This window comes from Rhinolophus sinicus, linkage group LG14 (genome assembly GCF_036562045.2).
Source record: "Rhinolophus sinicus isolate RSC01 linkage group LG14, ASM3656204v1, whole genome shotgun sequence".
Classification (NCBI taxonomy): domain Eukaryota; kingdom Metazoa; phylum Chordata; class Mammalia; order Chiroptera; family Rhinolophidae; genus Rhinolophus; species Rhinolophus sinicus.
Genome location: NC_133763.1, coordinates 13,528,898 through 13,550,225, shown reverse-complemented (window position 1 = coordinate 13,550,225; position 21,328 = coordinate 13,528,898). Strand labels below are relative to the sequence as shown.

The 21,328-nt window shown below is 41.1% G+C and overlaps 1 protein-coding gene across 5 annotated transcripts in view; it reads left to right on the top strand.

The window, feature by feature from the left end:
- TRIM55 (tripartite motif containing 55) overlaps positions 1–21,328 on the top strand; it is a 40,727-nt gene that overhangs the window by 13,689 nt on the left and 5,710 nt on the right. The window contains exons 5-10 of one of the 5 annotated variants that reach the window (XM_074318500.1): positions 4,974–5,207; positions 5,548–5,570; positions 5,674–5,798; positions 6,888–7,138; positions 8,425–8,712; positions 10,045–10,132. In XM_074318500.1, the coding sequence (XP_074174601.1) occupies positions 4,974–5,207; positions 5,548–5,570; positions 5,674–5,798; positions 6,888–7,138; positions 8,425–8,712; positions 10,045–10,132 (1,009 nt within the window). The remainder of the gene's footprint in view (positions 1–4,973; positions 5,208–5,547; positions 5,571–5,673; positions 5,799–6,887; positions 7,139–8,424; positions 8,713–10,044; positions 10,133–21,328) is intronic. The other 4 variants (XM_019710693.2, XM_019710691.2, XM_019710692.2 and 1 more) reach the window with 4 other exon arrangements.

Below are 21,328 nucleotides of genomic sequence, written 5' to 3'. Positions count from 1 at the left end.
AACAAAGGAACAACAAGATCATTTCAGACAATAATAAGTGCCTTGGGAAAAATGAGTGACTGAAAATCTAGCCATTAAAAATGGTGGTATGTATAATAGTACCATTTGCTTAGCAGCCTATCTACTTTTTCAGTATAATATCATCTATTGTTGATTTTTTCCCCACATGAATAGCTTCTTTTTACAGTGGTGTATTTTGTTTTATCTTATTACCACTAAAATATAAAGGTGGCTAAAAATTAGTCAGTGAATTTTAACATAACTATGAAGGCTACAGCTAACCAGTGGTTTTTAGATAAACATGAAAGGTTATCTAAAACAAAATGGAAAGGAAACTTCTAAGGAAACAACAAAATGGCTGCTTGATTTTTTTTTTCTTTTTATCCAGACAGCGTGGCATTGGTTAGAAACAAATATTCCCCCTGTCCTTATTTAACTATTTCATTATGGGCAGAACAGTCTTTCCTGTTTCAGTATACCGCATCCGCAGTGGGCTGTCCCTTGAGATGGGATGCGTTTTATTTTCATTAATGTAATGCAGACAACTAAGAAGCCAATAAATATAACTGTCCTGGAAGACCTGGGAGGAAGGTCATGTTGCAGGTCATGTTTTGCATGAGAATATATTAGAGGCCAGCACTTAGGGCATTTATGATGGAAGTTACTTCCACTGCTAAACATGCTCACACACGCTCACACACAGGACATAGAACCACAGGCATCAAAAGGAAGAACACAGAGAATATTTGCAAAAATAAAATTGGCAGTTCAAAAAGTATCTATCTTGATTCAATTACTATCCAGAGGAGTGGGGGGGAGGGAGGTATACAGGCTGGAATTGGGCTTAAAGATACATGCCCTTTTACTTAAATAAATGACAAGGCATATTAAATGTGAGGAGAAATCTTTGAGGTGAGGAAGTTTTTGTGAAAAAGAAATAAGCGTAGCTGCTATCATGCTTTGGCAGGTAACCATCATCTCTTGGACTGTGCTGTCTGCAGACATTTGGATTATATCAAAGTCCATATTTTTCCTATTTCATTTTTTAGGTTACTAGGAAGTCACTGTTGAAAACATTTCAGGTTCATCCTTGCAAAGGCACAGTAGGTACTGAAATTCAGAGTAATCACTACCGGAGCAAGGTGGCCTTTGACAGCATTTTGTTTTGTTTCATAGCACATACCTATTCCCTAGTCACCTTGGAGGGCAAGTTGATAAACTGAAGTATTTTTTGTTGTTGACCAACTTTCACAGCATGTTGAAGGCCTTGTACCCAAGAAAGATTGAAAGCCTCTCATGTGTTGCTCCTACCTCAGAGAGTATGAAAATAATAAAAGAATTTCAGTTTCATGGAGAATTTCAATTTCTCATTTGAATCTGAATTCGATTAACCTGAACATCTTAAAGTGAATTTCTAAAGTTTGTAAGTACCAATTTCATAATTCCAAGGAAGAAGCATGTATTTTCCTGTTTCAGGAACAAATCTATCTTTTAATCATGTTTTGCATAGAATTATAAAAGCATATTAAGCAAGAGAAAAAAAGAAGTGAGTGGTCTTTTTTTAGATATTAGAAAATATAATAATTCTCCTACTATTCTCCTGAACACTGGAAAATTAAGGAGGTTTTTAGATCTTATAATGCCTGGTACATAGTAAGCATTTAGTTAATTTTGTTAAAGGAATGAGTTAATGAACATAATTCTGAAATAATTTGAAGTTTCTTATCTTTAAGGTCTTCCTTGCAACATAGGTTTGTTAAAAGACATGTATTCAGTTGATGAGCAGTTCACACACATTTTTTTTCAGGTTACTGTCAAGTACGTCCCTGCTGGGTATGGAGGGAGTAGCAATGACCCAGGAACTCAAAGGCCAGGCACCAGCAGTAAAGGGCAGAATGGCTTGAGAAAGGAACTTAACTCTGCTGGATTTTAATATCTACATGAGCGACACGATTAGTTTGGCGCAAGTTACTTCTGATATCCATGCAGCTTCAAAATTCCACAACTGAATAATTCAAATTAAGGAAAATTGTATCTAAACTTAATAAACATTCAAATTGTGACTACTATATGTGCCAAGTAATATACTAAGTGCTTTGCACAATATGCAGTCATATAATAATAATAATTAAGCATATACTATGCATGGGGCAGCATTTCCTGAACCGTAAAGTATAAGCAAATGATAGTTGCTATTAAAATGATAGTGATTTTACTAAAATTCAATGTATAGTATAAATCATTAAAAAAACAGAATAGAAATAAAATAATACTTGGAACTGAAAATAATATAATTACGTAGTTATTCCATTTAAGCCACTAACTAAAATTTACATGGCCAAAATAAGTGACCTAACCTTTATCTGACTTGAGCAAATATATTAGCCATGACACATGACTTTACATTAGTCTCACTGAAAAGAATTCAGCTTTCATAAACTTGAATGTTGTCACACATACTAAATCGTAGAGGAGAAAACTTTTACGAAACAAAGACACACTGCCAGTATTGCATCTTAATATAATATCCATTATTATACATGATTCATGTACACAATTCATTTGAGAAAAATAAGCTAGAAACCATCATCCTATGTTCACGATAAACAGTAGAGCGTCTGACCATCAAAGTCGTATTTCAGGAATGCAGCGAGCACATGGTTGCCTGTAAGCTTAGAATAGAAAGTAATGCAGTGAAAGAAAGTTTGGGAAGCTACTCATAGGCTTCATAGGCTTAATAATAGTCTAAATCTCAAGCTAAAGCTGGAAATGGATGGAAATTTGGCAAGCTCAGAAATTTCCATGTCTGGACATGCTGTGTGAGCCCTTATCCTACAACTGCGATAACTGTCAAGGCTCCATACATTTCATCCCCTCTACACACCACATCTGTTTCTGCTCATCCTTTATGGCCAAATTTGGGCACCACTTCCTCTAAGAAGCTTTTCCTGAGCTAACATCGCCACCTCCCAGCCGTTCCCCTCAAATGTCCCCCACCCCATAAAGGGTTGGACTAAGGACCCACTTCTATGCCTCTATAAAACCTGGTATAAATCGCTAATATATTTCCATTTTCCAGCCTCCGTGGTTGTATTACATTATTGGCCCATACTCTTTCTCATTCAGTAAACGGTGAGCATCTTGAGAACAGGAACTAGTTTTAAGTCATTGTTAGGTTCCCAGAGTCTCATACAATGCACGACACAAACGTCATGCTAAAGAACTGTTGTTAAATGAACGAAGAGATGGGTGGATGACAGCAACACTGGCACTTATTATTAAAATGGTTTGCACCATTGGATCTCCTTCATGTTAGAAACTTGATGAGAATTCACTGTGTTCCGAGGGAGGCAGTGAAGTGAGGAATATATTGTTTGCACATTTGTGGCATTATCTTCATAATTAACAATTTGCTTTAGGTCATCGTTCCCCCTCTCTCCCTTAGTCTGAGAATAGTAGAGAAGCTGGGAGAAAATGAAACATAATTTTTAAAAATCTGTTCAATAGATATTTATTGAACAGCTGCTGTCCAAGGTGGTATGTGTCCTAGGCAGACCCAGATTCTAACCTAAAGGAGACTATAGTTTCAATATTTAAGAAACTCATGTAAAGGGAGATATAAAGTAACCATGGTATCAAAGAGACCAATGCTTATTAAAATGAAAGGAGAGGCAACAAGGGTCATACAAAAGTCAGAGATGTCAGAGGTAAATTGGCTGGACCCACGGAGTGCCCGCTGGGCAGGAGGGTGAGGTGAGATCGGTGTGGCTCAAAACCTGCTCTCAGCTCTAAAGGGCCTCGCCCCAGAGTTGGTCAGGTCTAAGGAGAAAGGCATACACACACACCAAGCTTACTGGAGCTTGCAAAACCAAAAGGCCAATGACCAGGCCAACTGGAAAGATAATTATGATTTAAATATGGACTCAGATTAAAAGGAGCTGGATAGCACTGAAGCTGTTTTAGTCACACAGTACAAATGGAGAAGCCTGACTTTCCATACAGACTTTCCCTCCAGGAATCAAAGGCGAGATTTAGTATTTTCCTCTCTTAGACTGTACTGAATAAATAGAGCACCTGGTGGATACAGGTAAAAGCCATACATGGCAACTATTATGGAATTTCAGAAGATTAAAAGATGACATTCAGCCACAGAGATCAAGGAAAGCTTAATGGAAGAAGTGATATTTCAACATGTCCTTAAGGTTGCTTAGCGTTTTCAACTGTGAATTGGGGAAGAACATTCAGAACAGAGGGAGAACATGAGCAAAGAAAGTGAGTGGTTGGTTCATTTTTGCTGGACACAGAGTATGTGATGGAGAAGCATAGACTGTTATGAAGGAAAGCTGGAACCGGGTCATGGAGGGGTTTGAAAGCTAGTTACAAAATTTAAATGTTATTCTTTGGGCAATGGGAGTCATAAGAGAGAAAAAGCACTGCGGCCCAGGAAAATGTGCTCCAGGAAAATGAATTTGGCAGCAGCGTGTGAGTGGCTTGAAGGGGAGATGCAGAGGCCACTGGATGCTTCAGAATCTACCTGGGGGACTGAAACTAAAACAGCAGCAGTATAGGCGGGACAGAGAGAGACTGAAGGTAGAAACCAGGAAGTACCACAGTTTTTTCCTTAAACACACACATACTCATTCCAAAGCAAAATAGAAACCTATATGCTATATAACCAACATAAATTGAAAACAAAACCTGTCCTAGTGTATATGACATTCTCCATTTATAAAGAACAGACGACTGAAAAAGCAGTGCTCCATTTAGCCAATTTGATTGATTTCGGATTGTCTAAGTATCAAACTTGAGAAAAGTGGGATTTTCAAAGCACACATATATAGGCCTAAGGGACAACCTGGGGTGGGGAGGAATCCTACATAAGTAAATTTTCTTGTCCCCCAAAAGGTCCAAGTGATTTCTCCAAATAGACATTCTTTCAAACACTTGCTAACATTAGCTAACCCGACTAACAGGAATGCTGCAAAAAACAGAAACAGGACCTGTGTGAGAAGTTCGATTACCTATATGGTATCCTGGAGGAGAGGAAGAATGAGATGAGCCAAGTCATCACCCGCACCCAAGGGGAGAAGCTGGAGCACGTCCGTGCTCTGATCAAAAAGTATTCTGATCATTTGGAGAATGTATCCAAGTTGGTTGAGTCAGGAATTCAGTTCATGGATGAGCCAGAAATGGCTGTGTTTCTGCAGGTAAGTCTCCTTTTGGCACCAGATGAAACTAACCAAGAAGCAGTTGTCGTCACCTTTTCGTTGTTTCATGTACATCTTATTCTGATCTATTTTATCAACTAAAATATAAGTCCATGATGTGCATATAGCAACATCTGTTTAAACAATTTCATGAGCATATATTTAAGGGACCATGGCAGTGCTTAACTATATGAGGCTTCTGGTATAAAGGAGCAGTTAGTTATGGCTTTTAGAAACTAAGCTGTGAGATTTTCAGAGTCAGCAAAGGAAAGAAGTAAGTCTCAACAGCATCTTTGATGAAAATCATTTCAATAGGCCTGTCTTTTGTTTGCTTTCACAGAATGCCAAAACCCTGTTGCAAAAGTAAGTCATTTTCATTTTATGGAAAGATGCGTGCTTTTCATGTTTACCCAAAGCTATCAAACTGTAAACAGTGACACAAAGTGGCAACTTGTCTTTGTTGCAGAATTTCTGAAGCATCGAAGGCATTTCAGATGGAAAAAATAGAACACGGTTATGAGAACATGAACCAGTTCACAGTCAACCTCAATAGAGAAGAAAAAATAATACGTGAAATTGATTTTTACAGAGGTTTGTTCTTCTTGTGACCATTTGGCCAAAACTGCAGGTGTATGAAAGCTGCAGAAGAGTTCAGTGGGAGGAAAGGGAGATTCAGAATCACTTCCACAATGGATGGCGACAATTTTACAAGGCTAATAATCTAATGTGAAGCTCTATTTCATTACAGTCTACAGTTTATTGACAGTGTTTATCTAGCTTTGCATATCGCAGGACCTATTATAATGTCATTATTGGGCATTGGACTCTGGGTAGTCAAATAATAATTGATGGTGATGATGATATCACAATTTCAACCCTATCTCAATTTCAATGATATAAAATGTCATCAGGTACAAGGTTAAGGATGAGATAAAAATAACACCTAGGAGTCATTTGGGTGGACATCCAGCACATCCACTTAAACTTTTCAGGGCAAGAATAGTAACAAGCCACAGAATAAGTCACAACCTGGAAATCAAACTGGGTCTGTGTGACCAGATGTACTCCATGAGTTATAAACGCATTCCTACCATTTGGCCCATAAATTCCATTCCTGGAAATTTATTCTGCTGAACTCATTGAAAAGAGGAAAATAACCTTGGAGCTGGCCAAAACTTTGATGGTCTTGATCCATCCTAGCCAATATTGTCTGAGGGAATATTAAGATCAATGGATTAGGAAAAGAGTCATGGTAGTAATTGTGGCAAAAGTCAGCATTCACAGAACAAAGGAGGTGAGAAATGAAAGCAAGACCAGAGTTTTGTGTTTTCTGAGATAGGAAGAGAGTTGCGTTTAATTTGACAGAGATAAATAAGTGACAATCCTAGCCCTTCGGGAGCCTGCAGATGTAACAGGCTCTGGGGGGTCAGGCGGATGGTGCACAGTGGTGGCGAGCTCTGCACATCACACTGTGGAGCGGAGCAAGGAGGACAGTGGTTTGCATTTCTGTCCACATTTAACTAGAAGCGAAAAGCCCCGCATGGGGTGTTTGGGCCAGTGTCAAATGCCTTGGAGAGGATTTCCCTAACCCTGACCTTAACCTGGGCTGTAAATACTGACTATTGTTTTCATGGCTGTGGAGGTCATTATAATGACTTCAAAAATATATTACCTTACCAGAAGAAGAAGAAGAAGAAGAAGGAGGAGAAGCAGAGGGAGGAGAAGGAGGAGAAGGAGAAGAAGTAAAAGTGGAAGAGATAGAAGATGTTCACACAGAGTCACCAGGAGAAGACGAAAGTCTGCAGAAAGCCTTGGAGCCCTCTCAGCTGGCCTCGGAACCCCAGGCTGCCCCAGCGACACTTCCAACACTTCGGGTTTCCTCTCCAGAGCCACCTCCAGCCCTGCCTCCTGTGGATGTCCCAGTGACACAGGTAACCGTTAATGAGTTCTTACCTACAGGGCACGTAGATGTGCCTTCTTGCTGAATAGCCTGAACCATTTACTCTACTTTAAGAAAAAGATAAGTACATGCCAGATATTTGTATGTGGAAGACAAAAGATTTCAGGACAGTCACAATGTCAGGGAGAAAAGTCCTCTAGGTGACTCAACAGATTCGTCGTTATTACAACTGGTTGGCAAGACTTAGGTTTAACACAATTTTTCCACCAATAGCACCCTCAAATTTGAGGCAATCTTTCTCTGGAAATTGTGTGTGTGTGATATATTCATAGAGAAATGATTATCATGAAGATTGGGTCCGCTCTGAATACAGACATAGGGCATACGTTGAGAAATAAAAATGATACTATACTTTCAGAACTGTGCATTTTCTGCAGATAATAAAGTAAGTAAATAGAAAAGCCATGCTAGTTTATGTCCCTCGTGCTTACCCTGAAATACAGCTAGAAGCCTAGCTTTCTATGTCTCTGTCATTTGATGGGATTATGTGTTGACAGAATTATTTTTCAAATTTCTATGGAAATGAGCTCATCCCAGGGGCTATACCTGATTGGCTGACATTATGTTTCTAAAATGTCGCTGTCCAGTTTTCAAGCCTTTGTACTGACTGCGTGACACCTTCAGCAGACAGGTCCCAACCTGCTGAATTTGTGGGCAATGCCATCTCATCACAAAGAAGCCCTCATTTTGCACCTGTGTTCAAAGTGCATTGAAATTACCTGTCGTAATAAAACCTCAGAGGGAGAATTCAGAGATGGAAGTATATTCTGTGTTCTGTTCCACAGGAAACCAAGCTAAAATAAGTTTTATAGTTTATAGAATCTTGAAAATCTGGGTATACCAATTGCACTGAAATTAAAAGAGGTTTGGTAACTAAATGAGAGTGAGATCAATTTTGGGTTTTAGAAAAGAGGTTTTGGGGACTTACACACAGTGTCAAAAAAATTGATTTTGGTCAATAGTTTGACCTTCTCTCCTATCTGATATTTTATAAGCGACTTTCATTTTAGGATTCTGCTGTGTGCCTGGCCAGGCTGCCATCTAGGGAACGACAAGTCCAAGAGGGCATGAGCAGATGCTACGACAAGGGGTGCTGTTAGCACGCCTTCCCTTAGCATTACAAACATGCATTAAATCAGGCACGACACACAGAGTTCACAGTTGTCAAACCCAAAGGGAACTAAAATCTACTGCTTTTTTTTTTTCCTCTTTTTTTTTTTTTTTTTTTTACTTTTGAATTTTTCTGTCCTGATCAAGGGGGAGGTTGTGCCCACTGGCTCTCAGCAGACCACAGAGTCTGAAACGCCAGTCCCGGCAGCAACGGACACTGCGGATCCCTTGTTTTACCCTAGTTGGTATAAAGGCCAAACCCGGAAAGCTACCACCAACCCACCTTCTACCCCAGGGAGCGAAGGTCTGGGGCACGTAGGGCCTCCAGGTTCTGAGGATTCGAATGTGCAGAAGGCAGAAGTGGCAGAAGCCGCAGCCAGTGAGAGGGCAGCAGTGAGTGGTAAGGAAACTAGTTCACCTGCAGCTACTTCTCAGGTTAGTGTTGACGCTCTCGTGTCTGAATGCTCCCCTGTGCTGCCCAGGGTCCTGCCAGAATTGCAGCAAGAAAGAAGGGCTTCCAAAGGGGCAGAGAGGAACTGTGGCCGTGGGACAAACACAGGAGCAGTTCAGCCCCGTGTGGCTAGTGGTTTAAGCCTTGTATTGATTTGTTTTTTTAAGCCTTTTATAAAACAAAAAACGAAAAAACAATTCAACTTCACCCTGATCACGAGTGGTGACCTCACATCTGGCTTCCCAGGGGAAGGGGCTCGAGAGAGACTGGCCCTTGGCATGCAGTTTGAAAGCGGCTTTGTCTGCAGTGACTGACTCGTGTCCCTGTTCCTCTTTGCAAGGCCACTTGCCTTTGCTCAGCCTTCTCTGTGTCCTCCTTGGGCTGCCAAAGACTAATCTCCTGCTTTTGTGTCGTTCCCAGCAAACCCCAAGGAGCATGTTTGAACTGAATTCTCAGTCTGCCCTGGAAAATAACCTGTGATTCACGGATTCTGGGAATGTGCTGGCTACAACTAGACAAAGATAGTCTGGGCTTGATGAAACCAGTGCTGCCTAAGCATGTGCTCGTGGGAGCAGCAAAGTACAGGTTTTCCTCCATTGGATTTTTAAAAAAGGGGCATTTCTTTACTTTTTCTTTTTTTTTTTTTTTCCTTTTCATAATGAAGGTTTGAAGTCCATGTCTTCTTCCTAACACTGGGTTAGATGTTTGCATGGCTCAAAGATTCCATAGAAGAAATCTCCTACAATTTCTTCACAAGGATGTTCATGGTTCCTCCAGACCTGTGAGCATTCTTAAACGATGTGTGGGTCTGAATGCTGCCCAGACAAGGGGCTGTCAAAGAAATACTCTCTAGTTCCGTATTCCTGGGTCATCAGTTGATTATGAATGACAAACAACATTATTTCAAAAATCAGAAAATTAACTTCTCATCTTGACTGTATCTGCTCAAGCGAACCTCAATTCCATGAGGTAATACGAGGAAATGATTTTTGGAAAATTAAAAGTAACATGCTTTTGTGACATATATTATTTTCTCAGGTGAAAATGACAAAAATGTTTCGTTGGAGGAAATCTTTTGAGGTGGATTTTAGGTTTAAAAAAATGGAGTAGGCTTTGATTATTTCTAGAAGTTTGTAGGAATTCTTACATTTTTAGTGGCAGTTGAGTGAAGAGGAGTTGTTTTTTGAAAAGACTAGTGCCGTATCCAGTGAGGAGCATGAAACAGGGCTCGAAGCAAAATGAAAAGCCCATCTGAATGATGCTGGAACAATTATTTGTGACAATATCAGTGAAGCTTTCTTCTTGTTTCCTCACAGGAGTTAGCAATCTGCCTAGCACTTTTGGCTTTTCTTATACTTCACTACATCTGGAGTCAGATTCAGTGCTTGATTTTTACTTTATTGGGTAGGAAATATTTTCTTTTCCCTTGACTAACATCTCATGTAGTTTCTTTCATCAGGTTCCTCTTCTGTAGGCCCAGAGATGAATTTCTCCCCACCTTGAGGCTCCGCCACCTAAAAAGAATCAAGTTCCTAGACAATACGGCGGCCTCAAGCTCCCACAATGCAATCACCTCCAGGCACCTTCCTGAGAATTGCTCCATTATCTAATCCTGCATGGAGGGGAACCCTGACTCGGAACAGTGACTCAGTGGGCAATTATTCAGTAATCCAGTAAGAAGGGATCCTCCAGAATGGCCATTAGGGGAGGCCATTTTCGGGATGCTGCAAGAATCGCTGCTCTTAAAATCGAGGGAAGAGCAGCAAAAGACTCGTTCAGGAATATGTAGGGTTTCCACAGATGAAGCAGCAGCATTTCATCTGCTTATACCAGAGGGGCCCGGGAGGGGGCCAGATGACTCTTGTTTGGGATATATGGGCAATTCTTGTACTGGTGAGCAGGTGGACGGGTGACTTCTCAGTTCCCTTTGAACCGTCAGACTCCACAGTATCTTTCCCGCCTGGGGAGGAAGGTGCCCTGAGACTACTTCATGGGGATTGCAGCCAGGTGAGATCAGAATGAATAAAGAGTCAGAGAGCTACGTTTATTTACCAGCCATAAAGAATTAGAACCAAAGAAAAGTCACAAAACTAACAAAGAGCATGCTCGTTTTGAGATGCCTTTCTTTCTCAGAGTCAAGCCTTTTCTTGATTACTATTCTGAGGTTGGCTTAGGGACCGACATCTTGCTTCCTTAATAGCCTTTTGAATGTGATCAGTTTAATTAATAATATGTAAAGATTCAAACCCTATGTACTTTTAGTAAATGACCCTGCTGGACCTGAGACACAGCTCCCTGTGCCTGTAGCTCAGAAGCAATTCAGGGTGACTGGCTCTGAAAGGCCTCAGCTATTTCTGGCTCCCTGACTTTTCCCTAGGTTGACATTCACTCTTCTGGAAGCTCCCATCATAAAGTTCCTTTCTGCCTCATTAGCTGTCTGAACGCAAAGGCAGTGGGATTTTTGCGGGTTCCTGTCATATCTGTAACAATGTGTGAGTGGAACCTGCCGCCAGTGTCTCACAGTCAGCCGTCAGCCAGAAACCTGTGCCCCTAGAATGTTCTGAAGGTCCTTACAGTCTGCTCAGGTACAGAACACCTCCTCCTGTCATTATTTATGTCGAAGAGCAGCAGGAGGAAGTATTGGCCATGGACTCAGTGGGGCAAATGGGGAGAGAGAAAACTCCATGTTTTATTGGAATATCCTAATTGTGGATCTGAATAATTGTCTGAAGAGTTCAGCTTACATTCTGAGAATTTAGGTGTTGGGTTTTGTTGCCGTACATCCTTGTAATGCTTCTCTAAGGCTGCAGGGGGAGAGTCATGCTTCTTTTCTGTCCACTGAGCCCATGTCATGTACGCTGACATTCACATGCCTGTCTGGTGAGATGAGGGTGAGGCAGGTGGGGACGGGGTGGGCTTGAGTGAATGGACATTCAGCATTGCAAAGAACCTTACTTGTGTAGTTCTTGGTGTTTGAGAAAGAGCCTTTCACGTAGAGAAGGAAACCTGTTTATGATGGAGTACCATTCTTTGATCTGTGAAAGGGAATACGGAGAGATCGTTTGAGATCTCACCATAGTTTCAGATTCCTGGCTTCTGTGAATTTTTTGTAGGCCTGATTCACCTTCACCACCTCAGAACCCAACTCACTACATAATATTTATCCAATGCAAGGTTAGCTGGTTGGAATTTCACACTTCATCATCAGTCTTTCCCTGAAGACTTGGGATATAACACAAAAGTTCTGCTTGATTCACTGGTGGTCCCTCTTAATGTATGGTCCCATGTCGGGGAATAAGGTTGCCTTAGAAACACCTCAGGCTCACTTGCTCATCTGTAAACTCACGCCAGCCCCCATCAGTGGAACTGCAAACCTTCCAAGACAGCCAATGCCCTGTTTTGAGGTGCTTTCCTTGTGGCCATTCACACAGTGAAACCTGCCCTTGCTTTGGCTGCCTGTGATTTAGGGTGCCATGTGATCTCTACTCTATCGTATACTTTCTCTCGTCACCTAATCACATAGGCAGAGTATGTGTTAGAAGATGGTCATGGCAAAAACCAGACATCAACTCACTCCACCAGGTGAACAGGGACTCAGAGAAGCAGGGCTGCCCTCCCCGTCCTCATTCTCAAAGAAAAAACAATTTTTCCACCAGGTTTGAATTCAGCCCTATATCAAATTTGGATCTTATAGAAGGCCCTGGTTCCCATTTGTTCTTCTGCAGGATGCACTTTGAACCTGATCACACTGATTCCTCCCAGAAAGTCACACTGTGCAAAGCCTCTATGCACGGACTGGTCTTTAGCTACAAAATCGCCCTGTCAGTTTCCACCTTTCTAGGCCAGGCCTGCTGTACGCTCTGTCACTGCAAAGAGAAGTTGTTGGAAATGACAATGGACCTATGTCGTGTGTTAATTTTTTAATTTATTTTGAAAAAATTACACCAGGTCCTACCTAGTCAACCACAGATGACAGGGCAATAATGAGGAGGGAGAAGGACCCTGTGAGACAGGTCGGCTGCCCTTGGCAAGCCGTCTAGCGAGTCTCACCTCCTGGGGGTGCCTCCTTGTGGCCGTTTCCTGGTCCAATCTGCTTCCACCCCTGCCCTTCCTCTCCCTACGTGACTTACATGCAAGTTACACCAGGGTGTTAACACAGGGACTGCCTCCCGACCCCCGTGAACAATTGGGTATTTTATTGGGAGTAGGAGTGGCAATTAGATTTTTGCAGAAGTGGGAGCAGCAATGAAAGCCCCTCTCTATTCTCCTTCCTCCCTTCCCAAGGAGGTTCTGTGGCCTTGTGTGGCAGACTCTGTCCGACCATTTAGGTGGAAGCTGTTCAGGGAACAGGGATTTCCAGAGAAATATCTCTCTATTTGGTGGATTAACTTAGCAGCTGCTCTAGCTGATACTCGAGCTGGACCACGGCAGCTGCCTCAAGGTCAGACGAGCCCCCCCATTCCCACCCCTTACACACACACACACACACACACACACACACACACGCACTCTACAAAGAGCCAATTGCTTTGGAGATAGGAACTTTGATATTAAAATCTCTGCAATTTCTGCCTCTATAAAGAACCACAGTTCATGTATTTCACCAGAGCATGAACTTGTAGTTGTATAAGACCCTAAAAGCTTTACCACGTCATACCTGGTTATTGTTTCTAGAATAGAATATACACTTTTCACATTGCTTTCTTCAAGCTTGAAAACAGACGATCAAGTTGGGCAGAAATTCTGCTAAGGCATGGGGCACTGGAAAGATCAGTGAAATTAGGAGAAAGGACTTAGGGTCCAGTCCTGCAGCTTCTGCACCTGACTCTGGGTGTTTAATTTCTTTGAGCCTCAGTTTTCTCACCAAGAAAATGGAACACCTACTTAATGAAAAGATTCATCTATTTACACAGCATTAGAGAGTGAAAAATCTAGCATGAATAATTTTATATATTGTTTCAGGATGTTTTCATTGGGAGGGTTATGGAATAAGGACTGATGCAAATCATTCTGAGTGACAATAATGACAATAGATTCTCAGTGAAATGGAGAGTCTATTGCAGTTCTCAAGATACATTTCTTGCCTTGAAGCTCTTACAGAAGTCTTCATTTCCCAAACTGTTTTCCAAATCTCCTCCTAGGCACCCATTTAACTGAATGTTTACATAGTTGCTATTACCCCTTTAGATGCCATAAACTCCATAAAATCCATGATGGCTCAACTCTTGAGGTCCACCTAAAGGTCCTTATAGAGCTCACTGCCCAGTAGAGCAAAGACAGAATGTACACATTACAGGCAGTCACAGAACAGTAGAGGAATGAAGAGAGGAAAGACACGTGATTTTTAAAATGCATCCATTTTAAGTGTACACACAGTTCAACAACTTTTTACAAATATGTAATATTTGTAGTAGCAGTGTACAGCCACTACCACAATTAAGATAGAGAATATTTCTGTCACTCCACAAAGTTCCCTCATGGGTCTTTGCAGTTATTCCCCTCCCAGCATCCCAGCTGACGTTTTGCTAGTCATTATAGCTTTGCCAGTTCTAGAAGGTTATATACATGAAAAGATCCATTCTGTAGACTTTTGTGACTGGCTTCTTTCACTGAGCATGTTACTTTTGAGATTCATTCATTTTGTTGCATGTATCAGTAGCCCATTTCATTTGATTCCTGAGTGGTAAGTATTCCATTGTGTGGGTATACCACAACATACCTATTTATCACTTGATGGATGGTTATGTTGTCAGCAGTTTTGGCAACTATACATAAAGCTACTATGAACATTCACATATCGGTCTGTGTGAATGTATGTTTTCATTTCTCTTGAGTAAATACCTAGGAGTGGGATTGTGGGATTGTGTAGTAAGTTCCTGGTTCATTTCATAAGAAACTGTCAAACTTTTCCGTAGTGGCTATTCAGTTTTGTGTTTCCACCAGCAATGTAAAAACCTTCTAATTATTCCACATCCTAGCCAGAACTTGCTACTGAGTCAATCTTTTACATTTTTGCCATTCTAATGGATGTGCGTGGTATCTTCTTGTAGTTTTGATTTGCATTTTCCAGATGACTAATGATGTTTAGCATCTTTTTCATGTACTTAGTCATTTTTATATTTACTTTGATGAAGTATCTGTTCTCATATTTTGCTGACTTTTTATTGGGTTATTTACCTCCTCAGAGAGTTGTAAACGTTTTTTATGTATTTTGGATAAAACTCCCTTATCACACATGTTTTGCAAATATGTTTTCCCAGTCTGTGGCTTGCCTTTTCATTTTTTCAACAGTATATTTTGAAGAGCAAACATTTTTTGCTTTAATGAAGTCCAGTTTGTCGTGTCCTTTATGACTTATACTTGTGTCCTATTTAAAAATCTTTGCTTAACTCAAAATTACAAAGATTTTCTCCTATATTTTCTTCTAGAATTTTTATAGTTTTAGCTCTTAAAGTAGATCTACCTTGTTTCCCCGAAAATAAGACCTAGCCAGACCATCAGCTTTAATGAGTCTTTTGGAGCAAAAATTAATATAAGATCCGGTTTTATATTATTATATTATATTATATTATATTATATTATACCCAGTCTTATATTATACTAAAATAAGACTAGGTCTTATATTAATTTTTGCTCCAAAAGACACATTAAAACTGATGATCTGGCTAGGTCTTATTTTCAGGGAAACATGGTAACATCATTTTAAGTTAATTCTTGTGTATATATGAGGTAAAAATAAAGGTTTTGGTTTTAGTTTATTTGTTTTCCATATAGATATTTGTTCCAGCAGTATTTTTTTTTAAAGAGTATCCTTTCCCTCAGAGAATTACCTTGATGACTTTGTAGAAATTCAAAAGACCGTTTATGTGGGCCTACTTCTGGACTCTCTATTTTGTACCATTGATCGGTACGTTTGTCCCTCTACCAATACCACACTGTCCTGATTATTATAACTTTGTAGAAATCTCCAAAACAGGTCATGTACGTCCTCTACTTTATTGGTTTTCTCTCTCTCTCTCTCTTTTTTTTTTGGCTATTTTCTATTTTATTCATTTTTGCTTTCTTTTCATTTTTATGCTTACTTTGGGTTTCATTTTCTCTTCTCTTTCTAGTTTCTTAGGGTTACAGTTTGGATTATTGATTTGAAATCTTTCTTCTTTTCTAATAGAAGAATTTAATGCTATACATTTTCTTCTACTCACTCACTGCTTAGCTACATCCCACAAGATTTGGTATGTTGTATTTTCATTTAATTCAAAATATTTTCTAACTTAACTTGTGGTTTCTTCCTTGGCCCATGGATTATTTAGATGAGTAGCATTTAATTTGTAGATATTGGGAAATTTTCTAGATAGCTTTCTGTTTGATTTCTGGTTTGATCCTGTTGTGGAGAGAGACTATTCTTTACCATATGAGTCCAGTCTTTTAAAAATTTATTGAGATTTGTTTTATGGTCCAAAATATGATCTAACTTGGTGAATGTTCCATGTGTAACTGAAAACATTGTATTTTCTGTTGCTGCTGGGTGAAATGTTCTACAAATGTCAATTAGTTCAATTGATTTGTAGTGTTGTTCAAGTCTACTGTAGCCTTACTGATTTTCTGTTTACTTGTTTTACCAGTTGCAGAGAGAGGAATTTTGAGATCTCTGACTACAATTGTAGATCTGTGTATTTTTCCTTGGAGTCCTGTGAGTTTTGCCTCATGTATTTTGAAACTCTGTTTAGATGCATTCACATTCATCATTGTCATAGTTCTTGAAGAATTGTTAAGAATGGTTTAAAAAAAGACAGGCGAGGAGCTAGCAAAGATGATTTTCTCTTCTTGAAGCCCAGGGTTTATTTCCTAGGCTCTCAGAAACTCATACTTGTGTCCCCAGGCCTGAGATCTATTCAAATTTCTCATCATCCCAAGATTCAGTCCCCATGAAAATATTCATATTTTCCTAAATTGAGATGAATTATGGGCTGATATTCCAAGGAGAAGCAGCCTTGGGGAGCCCTGGGTCTCCACAAGGTGTCACATGCAAAAAGATAAAATCATTTTCATGCAAATGACCTTTGAGACCAAATCATTCATTCTGATTTCAAGGGTAAATATCAACTCCAGTTGCCACCAGAGACTGAGAGGTGAGAGATGCCTGAGGTTAGAGGTCTAGAAAGCTTCTTTTCTGAGCGAGATTAATCTCACAAGGTACTATAGAACATCTTAAAAAAAAAGCAGGAGACTAAGAACATGATTTCCCATGAGTGTGACAATAGGTCCTGTGTTCTTTGAAATAATCTATTTAATTTTCCAAAACAAACTGAAATGGATGAAAATTTAACTAAGTTCTCTAAATTTAATTGAGGATTCAAGGTGTCAAATTATTTTCAAATAGAAAACCACACTGAGAACGATTGCTATATATTACAAATTAGGAGAGTCAGGCTTACAAATCACTGGTATACCAGGTGCCCTGACTGTGCTGGAATTTCAGCTGGGTAAAATCAGAGAGAAAACTGATCAATGGTCAGGATTGGCCTGCAGTTACTGCACAACACTGTCCAGGACTTAATACCATGTTTCCCTGAAAACAAGACCTAGCTGGACAATCAGCTCTAATGCGTCTTTTGGAGTAAAAATTAATAAAGACCCGTTGTTATATTATATTATACTATGCTGTACTATATTATATTAGACCCAGTCTTTTTTATAGTAAAATAAGACCGAGTCATATTAATTTTTACTCCAAAAGATGCATTAGAGCTGATTGTCCGGCTAGGTCTTATTTTTGGGGAAACATGGTAATCCTGGAAATTATAACAATTTATAGTAATGAAATGAAGGCATTTTTACATTGAAAAAAATTTCAGGAGAGAGTAAGGTTTTTCTTAAACAAGTAAGTTTTAATGAGGCCATTACGTTAACATTGTAAATGTTTTATTATTTGCATCCTACAACTGTAATTTTCTTTTTCTGGGTTTTTTTTTTCCCCTTGCTGGGAAAGTGATATCCTAATAACTGTCAATTTGAGGGTTCTCCTAAAAGAACAAAAAAATCTATACTTAAACTGCAGACTATGTTTCTCAGGATCAAATAGCATTCTTAGTAAATGTCCCTTTAATAGGAAACTAAAATGGATGTATCCATTTTAAAGAGGGAAATATAATGTAAATCGTGTGTGAGCAATGTAATGAATTCATTTCCCCTGGCAACCTGTGCCTACAGCTCTACAATTCCATGAAAACAGTAACACAGCCCTGGGGAGAGCTCTCTGGGGAAGTTGTTATGACACAGCTAGTTGAGTTTTGCTTCCTGTGTTTTAAAATTATTTCTTATTCTGATTTAACCTCAGACCTTTGTCAGTTGTACATCCTGTGGATTTTTTCTGTCTTTTTAAACATTTCTCCACGATTTCCATGATGTGCCTTTTCCCCACCACAGCCCACAAAGTGGTGAATTAATCCACCACTTAATGCATCTAAAAAACCAAAGCCACATGGCAACGGCTGTAACTAATGTTAACAACTACACATTGCTTCACCATTCACAAAGTCTTTCATAGAGATTCTTTCACTTAAACCCTGGACAGAAGGAATGGTTAAACGTCCTCCTTTCATAGTGGGGGATCTCAGACGTTGAGGACTTGCTTGGATCACAGAGCTGCTGGGAGCTTGGGCCCCAGTGACTCTTGGCTTCCCCAATGGGACGTGCGCATGCAGTACAATGGAGGCCAAGCCCACATCTGGGGAAAGTGAGCAAATCCCCACTTTACCTGGGCTGATGTGAATGAAGCAAAAACAGTGGGACCAAGGGTTCTCCTTGCTTTGAAGCACCACTGATAACCCACTGGCATAGCCTCACAGGGCAGGTCGTTTCTCGGCCTCCACTGCTCGCAGGGGTATGGCGGTCCATTGCAAATGAGAGCACGCCATGCTGCTGACCACCCTGCTTCTCTATCTGACTTCCAGGGTCAGAGTTGGCCCGTCTCCAGAGTCTCATATGCTCAACAGCACTGGCTGCCCCTTTTCTCTTTGGATTTGTGGCCAACTATTAACAAATCTCAGCATTTTATCCTTAGAGTGACTTGGAGCAAGTTCTTCAGACTTTCTGCTTCTGCATTTTCTCATCCGTAAACTGGGCATAATAGTGCTATCTACCTCCCATTGCTCTTGAGAACCTGTTTGGCCTATGTGCCCACCAGAGGCACAGAAGCCCTTGTCTGTGAGCATGAGTGATCTAATTAGCAGTTGTCTGTAATTCGGGTCTTGCAGAAAGGGTGAGAGCACACACATACAGTCTGTTGGGGACGCACATGGTGGGGTCCACAGCTGAGAAGAGAGCTGGCGTGGAGTTTTCGCCAGGCTGCGATATCAGCAGTTTACCTTCTCCTTCCTGCTCCCCACCTGACCCCCTCAATTCCTAGACACCACGTTTGAAACAAACCAAACAGAATACACCCTACATCTTCCTCTAGGTCAAGAAAAAGTGAGTGAATGAGTTTCTTTTTGTTTCATAGGCCTGAGGAAGTTACTTTTGTTTCTGATCTTCCCTTAGCAAGAAGGAAGCAGCTAATGGCAACGAAGCCCCCAAATCCACTCCCTTCACCCATCCCTTAAATCACTCAGTGTGTACAGCTCCAAATCCTCCCAAGGGGACAAAAAGGCTTTTTGGTGACTGTTTTCCTGCCAGAGCTCTTTCGGGGGGTTACCTGTTTTCTTCTTCCTCTAGCATTCATGGAGAGCGGGCTGTATGTTCACAGCTCTGTGCTTCGGTCCTAAGATGTCTTGGTTGCTCCACCACCAAGGAGAAATGTCTGCATTCTTAGGAAAGAAATGGCCATAATGGCAGACCTGCCTGACAGAGTTTCCAGGGCTTAGACCCTTGGCGGTGAGTCTTGGGCCTGTCTCAGTTACTTCTCAGGCTGATGACCGGCCCAGGCTCTTGGCTGTACTCTTTTCCAGTCTGGAATCCATAAAGCTTAAGCTATTCAAGGGCGTAAGTTTCAGGAATGGTAACTAGGGGAGTAGGCCAGTGCTTGGGTTTAATCTTTCCAAATAAACATCCTAGACATGACCTCAACATTCCTACCCACGCCTGTTTCTAGCATCTGGATTTGATTCCCTGACCCAGCCTAGCAGTTGCAGGGTAGACACAGGGCGGCTGCCCACTCGATTCTAGCCTCACCCCTCCTATCCACATTCCTTTAAGGCAAATGGATTCCATTATAGAAGGGCCTTCTGAATTGGCCTAGAAAGACTGGCATTTAACACGCGTTGGTAACCAGATGCTGCTGTCAGGTTGAATTTGTGATTGGTATTCACAGCAACAGAGAGGAGAGGGGGGCCCACATGTGGGAGCCTCACTGCCTCCAACATCCCCTTCATGCTGGCATAGGGACTAACATATTCTCAACAGTCACCTCTCTGGATACAGCATGGCCATTTCTGGGTAAAATGCTATCTGGCAGGAGTGTACATTAAGTTATTGTCTTCCATTATCTTGCTTGCAATTCAGTTTATCAGATCAATTAGTGTCACTCGGATAATCCTGAGGGCATGGAACACAGGACAGGTAAATGCTACTGGATCAGGATCATGGGGGTGTAGAGGACGACCATTTGGGGAAAGGCTGAGGCCGGCACCCCCTGGAGCCCTAGGAAGCTTAGACGCAGCCTGATTCGTTGCTGGTCAAAATGGCCTGGCCGAGCGCACTCTTTTACTTCCGGTCAGCTAAAAACATAGCTTCCCTCCTACTGTGGCTACCCAGACCTGTGCCAGAATGAGTATCAGGAAAGCATCTGTTCAGCTTTGTTCAGTCAGTGAGTCATGTGGTACAAGGTGCATTTAGGTCAAGGGGGCTGCTGGGATTGCCCCCCAAGCCAAAACAAGAGCACGTCCACCCAGTTACATCCCCTATGCTAAGTGCCCAGGGACACATCTGGCCTCAGTTGAACACTGAAGGCTGCATCACTGTCGCGTCCAGCGCAACATGGGCAGTGAGGGTGCGAGAAGGGGCGGCTTGGGTTAAGTTTTTAAGAAAGAAACAAACAGAGACTTAATGCAGTTAAATCTCACCGAAGGCCAGGAGTCTCTCGGTCTCAGAGGACTGGAGCCCAGAATAAGACGGACTGGAGGTTTTTATTGATAGGTATACAAATACAAGAAAGTAACATTGTTTCTTACATGGTCTGTGAGACTCATACATTATAACAGAAAAACGTTTATTCCAATCACCCTTTATCTATAAACAGCTGAAGGACAAGGTCCCATGATGTCTTACCCAAGGTATATACCCTCTCAGGGTCAAGTCTCTCGTATTGTAACAGTTCCGTTGAGATAAGTAGAGAGACCTGACCTTCATTGCCCTCATGACTTCTCTCACAAACAGGTGCCAGGGAAAAGCCAGAGCCAGCAATGGCTTTTCCCAGGCAGGGGGAAGGGGAGGCAAGGCCCCTTCCCATATTTTTCTAAGGCAGCTCATTGGGGGTCCCCACTCGGTTCCGCCTGGCTTAGGTTGTATCTCCCGTGAGATATCTTACCCGTCTTTGGCTGCAAACCATCTTTTGGGGACCAGACAAAGAGAAATAAGGTGTAACAACAAGGATGGAACAGAGTC